The 11432-nt window shown below is 38.4% G+C and overlaps 1 protein-coding gene across 4 annotated transcripts; it reads right to left on the reverse strand.

Moving 5' to 3' along the window:
- Positions 1 to 328: 328 nt before the first annotated feature.
- Positions 329 to 10765, reverse strand: wdtc1 (WD and tetratricopeptide repeats 1). 4 transcript variants are annotated; one of them, XM_057834793.1, is made up of 16 exons: positions 10642 to 10749; positions 10092 to 10141; positions 9928 to 10011; positions 8674 to 8720; positions 8479 to 8590; positions 6707 to 6894; positions 6422 to 6604; positions 6232 to 6326; positions 6013 to 6128; positions 5874 to 5949; positions 4189 to 4285; positions 3877 to 4047; positions 3565 to 3797; positions 1916 to 2081; positions 1609 to 1801; positions 329 to 1470 (listed from the first exon to the last, which is right to left on the reverse strand). In XM_057834793.1, exons 2-16 carry the CDS (start codon positions 10137 to 10139, stop codon positions 1273 to 1275), a joined length of 2007 nt encoding a protein of 668 aa, XP_057690776.1. In that variant the 5' UTR covers positions 10140 to 10141; positions 10642 to 10749; the 3' UTR covers positions 329 to 1272. The 4 variants fall into 4 exon arrangements, with proteins under 4 accessions (XP_057690776.1, XP_057690774.1, XP_057690775.1 ...); XM_057834791.1 differs by having other exon boundaries at positions 330 to 1470; positions 10092 to 10216; positions 10329 to 10765; XM_057834792.1 differs by having other exon boundaries at positions 330 to 1470; positions 10092 to 10216; positions 10642 to 10754.
- Between the last annotated feature and the right edge of the window lie 667 nt (positions 10766 to 11432).

An 11432-nucleotide genomic window follows, 5' to 3' on the forward strand; every position in this document is an offset into this window, starting at 1 on the left:
CAAAAAAACATAACTGGAAGAGGAAAATGTTACATTAGCAATGCTGCATGTATAGTTTTGACCCAGCGGATTAGTTCACTTTTTCTGTTAACCTATAATAGTCACTAAAAAACCCAAGTTCATTAATATTTTTGTGTATTTTTCCAATCACTGTCAGAGAAGAATGAAGAATTTTTGAAATAACTAAACCTCAACAGTCATGAGTAATGATGTTTTCTTTCCAAGCGTATGTCAACGTTTGATCACAACTGCATGTCTGCAAACCTAATTTAGTGATTGCAATCATTGAACACCTCTTCGCTGTTATCACAATACACAGCACAAGGGCAAAAAAGCAGCCACACAGTGTTATTTTATTTAAAGTCTCTTTGCAACAAACATGGTTATGATTCCCCAAAGAGAAACAACCAAAATCAATGAACAAAGTATAACACATGAATGCCTAGTTTGCACTCTTAACGTGGATTTAGTTTGCAAGTGACGGGTAGACTAGCCAAGGGTGAGTTGTAGAGACAAAACACTTAGCGCATACTCATACCCTCATTATTAGCATCTGTTCAACCTTGATACACAACATTCACACCAACTTCATTTTGAAATCAAAACGACTCCAAAGTGAAAATTAATTAAGACATGTAGTTTATCTCATCATGGCTAAATTAATCAAATTAAAACTTCCACTTTCGGGATTAAACAAAGAACATAAATCCTTGGCCAGTTGACTGATGAGAGGGCAACCTTTGGCAGAGAACACCATTTTCCAGACTTGTAAACTAAACAAAGCTCATCCATAATCTTGCAACATGCATCTTTTAGAAGACGCCTGATGAAATTTCATTGTAGGCTTAAACTCCAACTGAAAAAGCAGACAGGAGATGCAGCAAAGCACCCTCAACTGTGATATGATCCTCCAAGGAATTCACTGAGGGACCACGCTGACCACAAAATAGGTCATGGGCACCCCTCCTCTGACACTCAACATAAATCTGAAGGAGAAGTGCTGAGCTGTCCATCTGTTTGACGAACTGGAAGTATCGTCCTGGCAAAAAAAAGGGCTTATGTATGGTTAAAAGGGCCCTTCCACCCTCATGTCTTGTTCATCCTTCAGAGATCTCCAGCAGCCCTTACAGGATGAGGGCAGTGCATAGTGTTGAGATATGGCGTGAAGTTCTGCACTCGCTGTCGGAAAGGAGGGCAAATTTGTACTCAAACCGAAATGGGCGCAGCTCCATGTTTCCTACTTCCATTCTTAGGAATGGCCACTGGATTGTCTTAACTTGGTCTACATTGCACATGTCCATCCGAGCTGTCCTCGTCATCGGAACCCTCCGGGCCTACGCTACGCAATCCTGTGAAATGATAGCCCATGTTTTGGAGCATAACCTCCAAAGGATCCGCATTCATTCGCCGCTGGTTGGCCTGAGCAGCGCCTTCCATGTCCTCTACTACACGGCCATTTACACCCTCGGTCTATGGGGAAATAGAAAATAAACATTATGCAAAAAGGTTGAGAGTCTGTTTTGCATCTTGCATGACGCCTCTTCTTGCATTAATTAATGCCAAACCCTGAAAAAAACATTCACACAAAAATCCAAACAAATTATTTACCTCTGGTCTGGGGTTCCATAATCGGACCACTGGGTCAATACCACTTGATGCCAGTGAACAGTAGCTGGGGTGGGGCTGCAAACAGTTGACTATCGAGTTGTCTCCCTGCATGATACGCACCAGATTTGTTGTCTCCTTTTCCCATATAAAGAACGAACCATCGTCTGACCCGCTGATTATGTATTGGCCTTTGCTGTGCAGGAAGGTTTTGGAGTAAGAATGACAATGAACTTAGAATTAAATAATATTAGAATGCCATTGTACTATTGAAAAGAGTTTTATACGATCATGAAGTTTTATCACTAACCTTCCAAAGAAGTTGGCTTCTTTAATATCCGTGGTTGTGTTGCAGTGACCACAGTATCTGCGCTTGTAGTCTAAACTTTGCTCTCGAAAATGCACTTCATCCTTAAGGATGGGCTCATAACGATTATATAAATGGAATCGGCTGGAGTTGTCGAACTTATCTTCTGCTGTGGAAGAATTTAAAAAAAAAATTGTAACTCATGGAAAAGCAAAAATAACATGCTGTCAATTAAATGATTTGAAGAATTATGTATTATTTATAGAATATAAAATCAATAACACTGCACAAGTCAGAGCCAGAAAAACGATCAATAGTTTCATATTGAATTAGAGTAATTTTAGGTGCACACAGTCAAGAACCTTATTAGAACTTATGCCCATTCAATTTTTTTCTAACAAATAAACATTAATAAATGATTTGATAAGGTGAAAGAAAAGATTGCTGTTGACAAGCCTGGTAAATTGAATGAATAAAACATTGCAAGTACTTGTAATAAAGCTTCAAAATGGGAGTAAAATAAGACTGGCCCGTCAGGTCTCAGACACTACAGGTTTCACTGTGTGATATTAAAATAGGTTTGATAAACTAAAACATTTGTGTGTGATAAATATTAAAATAACGGAAATCAAGAAGGGAGCAAATACTTTTTAAAAGCACTGTATTTAGAAACAAATCATTAAAATGAATGCACAGTCCCTTTAAATAACAAATGGATTTAAACAACAAGGGACCACAGTAGTGCTGCAACGATTAATCGATTAACTCGAGTAATTCGAGTAATTCAATTATAAAAAAGATTCAAATTAAATTTTGCTGCTTCGAGTATTCGTTTAATTAAAGTGGCGTTGTAACGGTTTGTTTTGAAAGTGTTTGCATTTAGTTTTATTGATTTGGGTGGATAAACTGTCCTCTAGTGGCAACAGTGAATATGACCCAACTCATTCCACATGGCTGAATCCAGCTGCTCCCTGTTAAGACCAACATAAGCCAAGTTTCTGTTTGAGCTAATGTTTTTTTTAAAGCATTCGTAATTTAGTTTATAGGTGTATTTAGCCGTTTTTTGGGGGGAATATATGTTTGAACCATTTGTTCAGAGCATTGTTAATAAAAAAAATGAAAAACTTAAGAATTTTATAGCATTTAAGCTATCAGACTTTTGCTTTGTAAGTTAGCCCATTGTTCTTTTGTTGTACTTAGATCCTCATTTATTTATTTTTTTGTACCGTTTGAGGCTCAGCTCAGGTATTTGAATTTTTCATGTTCCTTATCCGATATTATTCAAACTAACTACTTCGCCGATTAATCGAATACTAAAATAATCGATAGCTGCAGTCCTAGACCATGGTTACAGCTCAGCTGTAAAAGGTGCTGAGCACAGCTGGTAAAGTGGATTGAACCCTTGCTCCAGCTGTCCTCTGTCAAAGTGTCCTAAAGCAAGATATTAAATCCTAAAATTGATTCAAGTGCGCCAGGCAGCACCTTGCATACCAGTGGCCACCCTTCGGTATAAGAATGTGTGCACATGAGTGAATATGAGCCTCTGTAAAGTACTTTGGGCACCACGATGGCATAGATATAGTGCTACACACAGCACAGTTAAGTCCATTCCATTAACTATCATAGAAAAAAGCTTTAGTCAGTTTTCCCACCTGTTACCATCTCTGTGTAAAAGGCCTTAATATCTTTATCCAATGCGTCACAAGCACTGCTGTGCGCCTGGTCCGGGAACTTTTCTTTGAAATCATCGAGGCACTGCACTGCTTTAGACACATACTTGAGCTCAAACAGACACCTCGCAAGCCTGAAATGAGCCTTCAAATGTTCTGGATTTATAGTAAGTGCTTTCAGACAGTCCTTTAGAGCGTCATAGTGATCCCCATCCCTGCAAAATTCACAGAGTAGGAAATGATGACTCTTGTGTGTGGGAATATGGCCACACTTCTCAAGATAAAAATGACTACCATTTCCGCTTCATGTAGGCTGCAGCCCGATTTCCATAAAGTACAGCGTTGCTGCTGGATTGATGAATTCCTAAAGAGTACAGTTGAATAGCCTGCGTCCAATGTTGTCGCGCAAACGCATCGTTTGCTTGTTGTTTGATCTTTTCCAAATGTGGAGGTAGCTCAGTTGCGCTGAAACAGTAAAAAGAATAGAAAAAAAATACAGTACATCCAATATATTAACTTTCTCAAGCTATTGCTCATTTAAAAGAACAATAATATGAAATAATTTACTGGAACAAAAAGTTAGTGACTGTAAATATACACTGGTACCTTAGTTGCATGTTGCTTTGGGAATATCGTACATGGCTAGCTGGAAAATGAATTCCATTGGCGATTCCGTTGGCTGTTTCCTCATTCTCTAAATCTTCTACAATCCAACATCACAAACAATACATTAATGTACATCAATGTTTACATGGTTGTATATACCACCTTGACAATGTTCTAGATCCACTGTATGGACAAAGGTTTCCTCTCCTCTCCAGTTATGAAAGCTGACATTATTCTGGATTGTGTGTCTCCCCAGCCTTTTGTTCAGTTAGCAATTTGTGTGGTCATGGATCCTTCACGAAAGTTTTTGCAGAGTTCCAGCCCAGCACTTCTCTTATTTATGCATGCTTGTTGTGAAATGTTTACTGGAGAAGAAAAGGGCCTTCCACAATGTGTTTTCACAAAGTTGGAAGCAGAAAATTGTCTGAAATGTCATTTCATGAAGAATTTAAAGGTCAAGTAAGACCTCGAAACGAGTACCATAATTTTCAGACTATTAGCCACTACTTTTATCCTTCATTTTGAATCCTGCGGGTTATAGTCCAGTATGGCTTATTTGTAGATTTATTTGGGTAAATAGGTAACACTTTTTTGGACAGTGGCGTCATAAGACTGTCGAAATTATGACATGATAACACTATCATGGGCATTAATGAATGCTTATGACAGAGGTCATTAAGTGTCATCTGGCAAATTATGTCGCTAACTCCATTTATGTCAAGCTTGGATCTTTTACATCCATTCAAATGTGAGAATTTGCCAGATAACACAAAATGACATCCGTTATAAACATTCATTAGGACAGTCTTATGGCACCACTGTCAAATAAAATGTTACCAAATAACATAACTAGTAATTAATGAAACAACTGGAACAGTAACTGAAGAAATAATTTGCACAGAACATGAATTTTGTTATTTACATCTGTAGCGCTGCAATGCATGCTAGGAGGCAAGTTGGACAACAGTGTTGACAGCAGGTGACAGCAGAGGTTGACTGTCTCCCCCAAGGAAGCAGTGATGGCCAGATGAAGCTTCTTGAAGCCATGAAGCTTTGCAGCCAATTGGTTCAAAGCTTCATGGTGGTTCATTTGGTCTTATGACAGTCGTATAATGCTGCTGTCAAACGAAGTGTTACCGGTTAATATAATTTGGTGTAAATATCCCGTAATAGAGTGAGGGCAGCTGCGGCTTATAGTCCAGTGCGGCATATCTATGAACAAATGCCGTTTTTGTGCCAAATTTGGTGGGTGGTGGCTTTTAGTCAGGTGCGGCTTATAGTGCGAAGTTGATGGTAATTCTCTATTGAAAGGTGTGCCAAACCTTTACCTCATATGCTGTAACTGCATTAGCCTTTCACTTGCTGTGAAAGTTATGTCAAACCTTCCCTAAATTAACTGCAAGGGTTATTTATAAAATCACTTTTCATGCTTCCCTAATGGCTGGAACACCAGAAAGTACATATTTAAAAGCTGAAATACGTTAAGGCTCATTGATGAATTTCCTTACATATCGTTATAAAGAAAAAATAATGCTCAAGTGCTAGATTAATTTCTAACTATTTTATAAATTAGCTCAAAATTGAATCCTAAATAAATCTCATATTTGAAACACTTTTTTAAAATTTTGTTTTATTTGACTGGCTGGCTAATACATGTGTAACAGCCTGCACATATATCTACTTACCGGTTGATGAGTGCCACGTTTGTGGAAGCAGCAATGTGTACGGCTTTTGTCTACTAGTCAGGTCAAACAAATACACCTGGAGAATAATCACATATTGAGTATTGATTTGTGACAACATCTCAAGTAAGAGTATCTCTACCTGTTCTCCTCCCATGTTGACAAGTAACTCAGTTCCATCTGGACTGAAAGTGACATAAGTGGAAACCAAGACCCTCAAGCGGCTAGTGTAGTCTCTCAGTTTCCCTGGCAGGTGACCTACAGTGGATAGGATTTAGAGGTGGAATCTTATGCCACTCTACACAACAGTCAAGATGTATTGACATATACATGATGTGATGGATGAATAGGAATTCAATACCTGCAACATAATACTGCACAGCGCCATCTGGAATGGGATATTGATTTTCTAAGAATGTACGCGCTGCAGATGCCTTGAATTTTTTTATTGATTTCCTGTTTAGGAAAGGCGTGAAAACCTATTATAACCAAGTTGTGAATACACAAAGTGGATGCATGAGTACACACTAAATTAGGGAACGCCAACCCACCTACAGTTCTGAATCATACGGATGTCATAGAGACGTACAAAGGGACAATTAGCCCCAACAGCCATGTAGTTGTTGTCCCGCGGGTTAATAGCCAAACACTTGGCTTCCGCTAGTTGACCACAGAACTTTGTCAAGTCAATAATGACCTCGGAGCGTTTACTGCTCTCTCGTAAGTCATATTGCCTATACGTACAAGAGAAAAATGAGCATGAAAAGCGCAGGGGGAAAAATCAGCACATATTCGCAAAGGAATTGACAGATTTAATATATTACGAGGGTTCCTACCTGATGATACCATCCTCAGCGGCACTCCAGAAGGTGTTGGGCCACATAGGCGCTGTGGCAATGCGTTTTACCCTGTTGGTATGATCAGAAAACATATGGATGGTTTCCTTCACAGTCAGGTCATGCACATGGACCTTAGTGTCTGCCGCACCAGTTACCAAAATTCTGTCTCCAGAATGAGGGAGGAACTGTGTGGAGACACAAACATCTCAATTAACTGGAAGGCCCAGACTTGCAACATGCTTTTGGTTTGCATTAGTGTTTTTTTTTTATTTTTTTTTTTAATGCCTTTAAATTGGGGGGGGGGGGGGGGGGGGCTTTAGATGATTGATTACAATTAAGTTATTACAACAAAATTGAATGAGTTAAAACAATTATCCCATTTTACTGACAGAGTACAGGCCAAACATCGAATCTTTGTCAGTGCACAATTTTCTGGTACACAGACTACTGTATTTTTCGGACTATAATTCGCAGTTTTTTTTTGTCATAGTTTGGCTGGGGGTGCGACTTATACTCAGGAGCGACTTCTGTGAGAAATTATTAACATATTATTATATCATTTCATGTGTTATTTTGGTGTTTTAGAGTGACACTGATGGTTTGGTAAACTTGTTAGCATGTTCTTTTTGCTATAGTTATCTGAATAACTCTTAATAGCTATGTTACGTTAAGATATCGGCCACGTTCACATTTCGTTGTTCATGCATCATGTAACATTATCATACTGTACACTTATTCAGCATGTTGTTCTATATTGTATTTCTATTTTAAATTGCATTTCAAGATGACATATCTGTTCTATGTGTTAGATTTTATCAAGTAAACATCCCCCAAAAATGCGACTTATACTCCAGTGCGACATATATGTTTTTTTCCTCTTCGTTGGGCATTTTATGGCTGGTGCGACTTATACTCAGGTACGACTTATAGTCCGAAAAAATAAGGTAAACTGATGCGCACGTTAACTCAGCTAATGGCTACTGAAATAGAGAAATTCCAATAAATAAGCAAATTTCAACTTTAAAAAAAAATGTGGGTGGACTTTGATATCTCTTTTTCTTCTTTCGACCATTTACATGTTGCCCTGTTCTGGGGGGACAACATTAAATTGGCAGTTTAACTTCAGATAATTGTAATTACCTAGAATGTTTTCACATAGTTTTGAATTGAAGTAATATTAAATGCATTTTTCTAATATTAAATGCCTTTTTCCAGAGAAAAAAATGATTCATTTGATTCATTGATCCACTAAAATCGTTTCAGTTTAAAAATGTAGCTTTTGGGGACAAATATTGCTATGTGGTTAATCAAGATGGATTCTTTACTAAACCTCTACTTAAAATAATGTTTGGGTTTTTTTTCATTTTTATTCTCAACTATCACAGAGAATGTAAATCTGCGTACGTTTAAAAAACATTTAACTCATCTACATTATGTCTGGTTTAATGTGTCAAAAATAGATATTCGACAGAGGTCATTGGACTAAATGAATCTGTGTAGTCATGTAATTAACATAGGGTAAAGAAAAAAGGTGTGTCCTTTGTATGCCATTTTTCACTTTTGTAGTAAACAAGGGGTTTATTTGTAAGACATATTTGATGTTTTTGAATGTATATTTGGATGCATGTTACTACATCTCTTAGTGCAATATTACAATATATGGATGATGATTAATGAATGAACTTAGTTCAAACTATTCCACTCCTCATATTATGAGTCACTAACTTCCCCACATGCCATTGACTCAACAGTCATCACACAACTCTTACCTTTACAGAGAATATGTTTGCTGAATGTCCTGTGTGCATAGTAGTTAGCTTCTTGAGTCTGAATGGATCCCATATGATTGCATGTTGATCATCAGATCCGGAGGCCAGCAGACTGACAAAGGTAGAAGAGGAATATGTTCAGAAAACTGATCTTAAAACAGTTTCGCATTTAATCCGGAACGTGTTCTCGCTTACTCTCCATTTTCATTCCATTCCAAACAGTTCACGCAGCCTGTGTGGCCCTGTACAATCACACAGAACAGGGAAAGGTGTCATTCACATGAACATTTCATGGGATTGTTGATGGACCACTAAAGAGCCTATAAGATCAAGACAGTCCACTTGAAATTAATGAGCTCATGTTTCATTATTATAATTATTATTTTGCTCAAGAAAATTAAACTTGCAATAATATCAAAAATATCAATCCGTTCTGAAGAAATTTGTAAATAACTCTTGGTGCGTCCTTTTCAAATCAACACACAAATCCTGTTGGTGTGTCTAAAGTGGAAGCCAGAGACCAAACAACACAGAAACAGCAGAAACCCAATACTAAGCTCAATTTAACAGTAAAATAGAATGCGACACCAATGGCACAGTCCTTCGACGTTCACATCACGCACGTTGATGTGACGCATAGTCAGGATTTTTTGGAGGTGCACGTCAGGCTACTGCGCAGGGTCGTAAATCGGGTCCGTGTTAACGGCGTAGGTCCGCCGTCACCGCTACGCAGAAGCATAAATCTGCCTTTATTTCCGCAGAATAAGAAAAAGAGCAGTTTATTCCACTTCAGGTCAAGTATATCAAGAAAGATTTGCTCCCCAGGTATTTAAATGGATCTAAATTGCGCATAAACAACTAAACATACGGATCTAAATTGCGCATGAACAACTAAGCGGAGATATTCCCTTCTGTCTTTCACTACATGTCACACTTTGACTTTTGGGGTGTTACCACCAGAAAGCGAGCCTAAAATAAATTCTGAGTCTTCTTATTTTGGGGGTAGGTGTCTTCAGACGTGATTTTAAGTCCAGCACCATAATTTAGGTTTCAATAGGAAAAACAAAACCTTTATCAGGTCCATCCCAGTGAAAAGAACTTATTTAATACATTGGGAAAAAACAACAAAGAATTTAATGTGTTTGATGTGTAATAGTGGTCAATCAAAGCCAGTATTTCCAATGAGGTGGAACACCATACTGGGTATTGTCGTGTGCTTTCATGTTTTTTAATGTTGCATTTTCATAAAAGGGTTTGATGTGATGTATTTATTCTAAATTTTGTCTAATCTTTCCCTGGTTGTTTTTGGAATTTTGTGCCATTAAGTGCTGCATTTCATAAGCAACCCTCGCCCGTCTCCAAGAGTAGTCGCTACAATACATTGATGCACAAAAAGACAAGTTATACAATCCTCCTCTGATGCTTGTTCAAGCACTTGTTGCGACTTACCTGAAGCTCAGCCTCCAGGCCAAGTCTTTTGATAAAGGGGTCTGTCACATGATGGAATCGTTGAAAGCCAGAAGCTCTCTTGTCCTAGTCACATAAGCACAATAAACCAGAATCACTCGAGTCTCGAGAATTTTGTTTTTCATAGTTATTGCTAGATCACTCACCTGGATCTGTCTGTGCAGGATATCTCGGGTGATGTTGACATTAGCCATGACTTCAAAACAAAACAAAAATGAGGTGTCGGGCAGGTGGATCGAGGTCTCATACAGATGACAGGTGGTCTCTAGTTCTTCGGCGTGTACCGCAAAGACATTATATTAAAGTAGAGGTAGATTTATATCATTATATATATTAGTTTACACAATAAGCTAACGTAGCGTTAGCCACACAGAAGACCTCACTTGACAGAGAGTTGTCAAACACTGTAATTCTTGCCCGCGTCAACAAGACGAGATGCCCAAGAGCGTTAGCTCTAAAGCTAATGCAGCACTCCCCCAGTCCTAAAATCCACACCGTACTTCATCAGCACCACTCTAAACATCAACAATGCTTCTTCTTCCAGAATATGGGACCAATTGAGCTGTCGGGTTGTTGACATGAGTGCCGTTTTAAAAAATGCGTTAGTTTATTCCGTTAGCTCATAGCTAAACAGAACATAACCAGCAGAGAACCCTATGCAACCTTTTGGTGACAAATTACGACTGCGTAACCAACCTCGCTTGTCTTACTTTAACAAAAAGTCCCAAATCAAAGAATGTCGACGTCATCAACATCATAAATAACATTCTCAAATCCTTATTTTCCTTCGTGTACCGTGTCACTGGACATAACTTATTTGGTTCCGCTGCTTCAAAGCTACACTTCCGGTTCAATTCATACTCCTCTCCAAAATAATAATAATAAAAATCATCCTCTACAAATTTCAATATCGTAGTTGATTAGAGACACCGTGTTTTTTTCCACGGCTGATAGTCTTGTATCATCAATTCAAATTTTATATATCTTTACATGCAAGAAGGTGGTTTTGCAAATTGACCAGGCGATGTATTGCAGAATCTCAACTCTCCCGGAAGTTCGGTTCGTTAGCATCAATTGTATTGACATGTACGGTGTTCCAAAGTAGGGCTGAGCGATGTTGGAAAACACTGGCATTTTAAAACTAGAAGAATTTTCACCAGACTTGAATAGCTTTGTTTGGGAAGACTTTGGTTGACTCACTATGACTACATTGTGTTCATTAGAGATGTCCCGATCCGATCACATGATCGGAAATCGGGCCGATCGCGCCATTTTTCAGCGGATCGGAATCGGGTGAAACGGATCGGGTTTTTAATTATAAAAAACATATTTAGCTTTTTCTGCTCCTTGCTTTTACAGCCTCTCAACCTCACTCCTGAAAAGCAGAGGGACTAATTCTTTTTGTTGGTCACCAGTGCCTCTGGTATTTGGTACTTTAAGTTAACGATGATTGACAGGTTTGTAGCTTTGATCTGGCCAGAGGCACC

Source organism: Corythoichthys intestinalis, chromosome 4 (genome assembly GCF_030265065.1).
Source record: "Corythoichthys intestinalis isolate RoL2023-P3 chromosome 4, ASM3026506v1, whole genome shotgun sequence".
Taxonomy (NCBI): Eukaryota; Metazoa; Chordata; class Actinopteri; order Syngnathiformes; family Syngnathidae; genus Corythoichthys; species Corythoichthys intestinalis.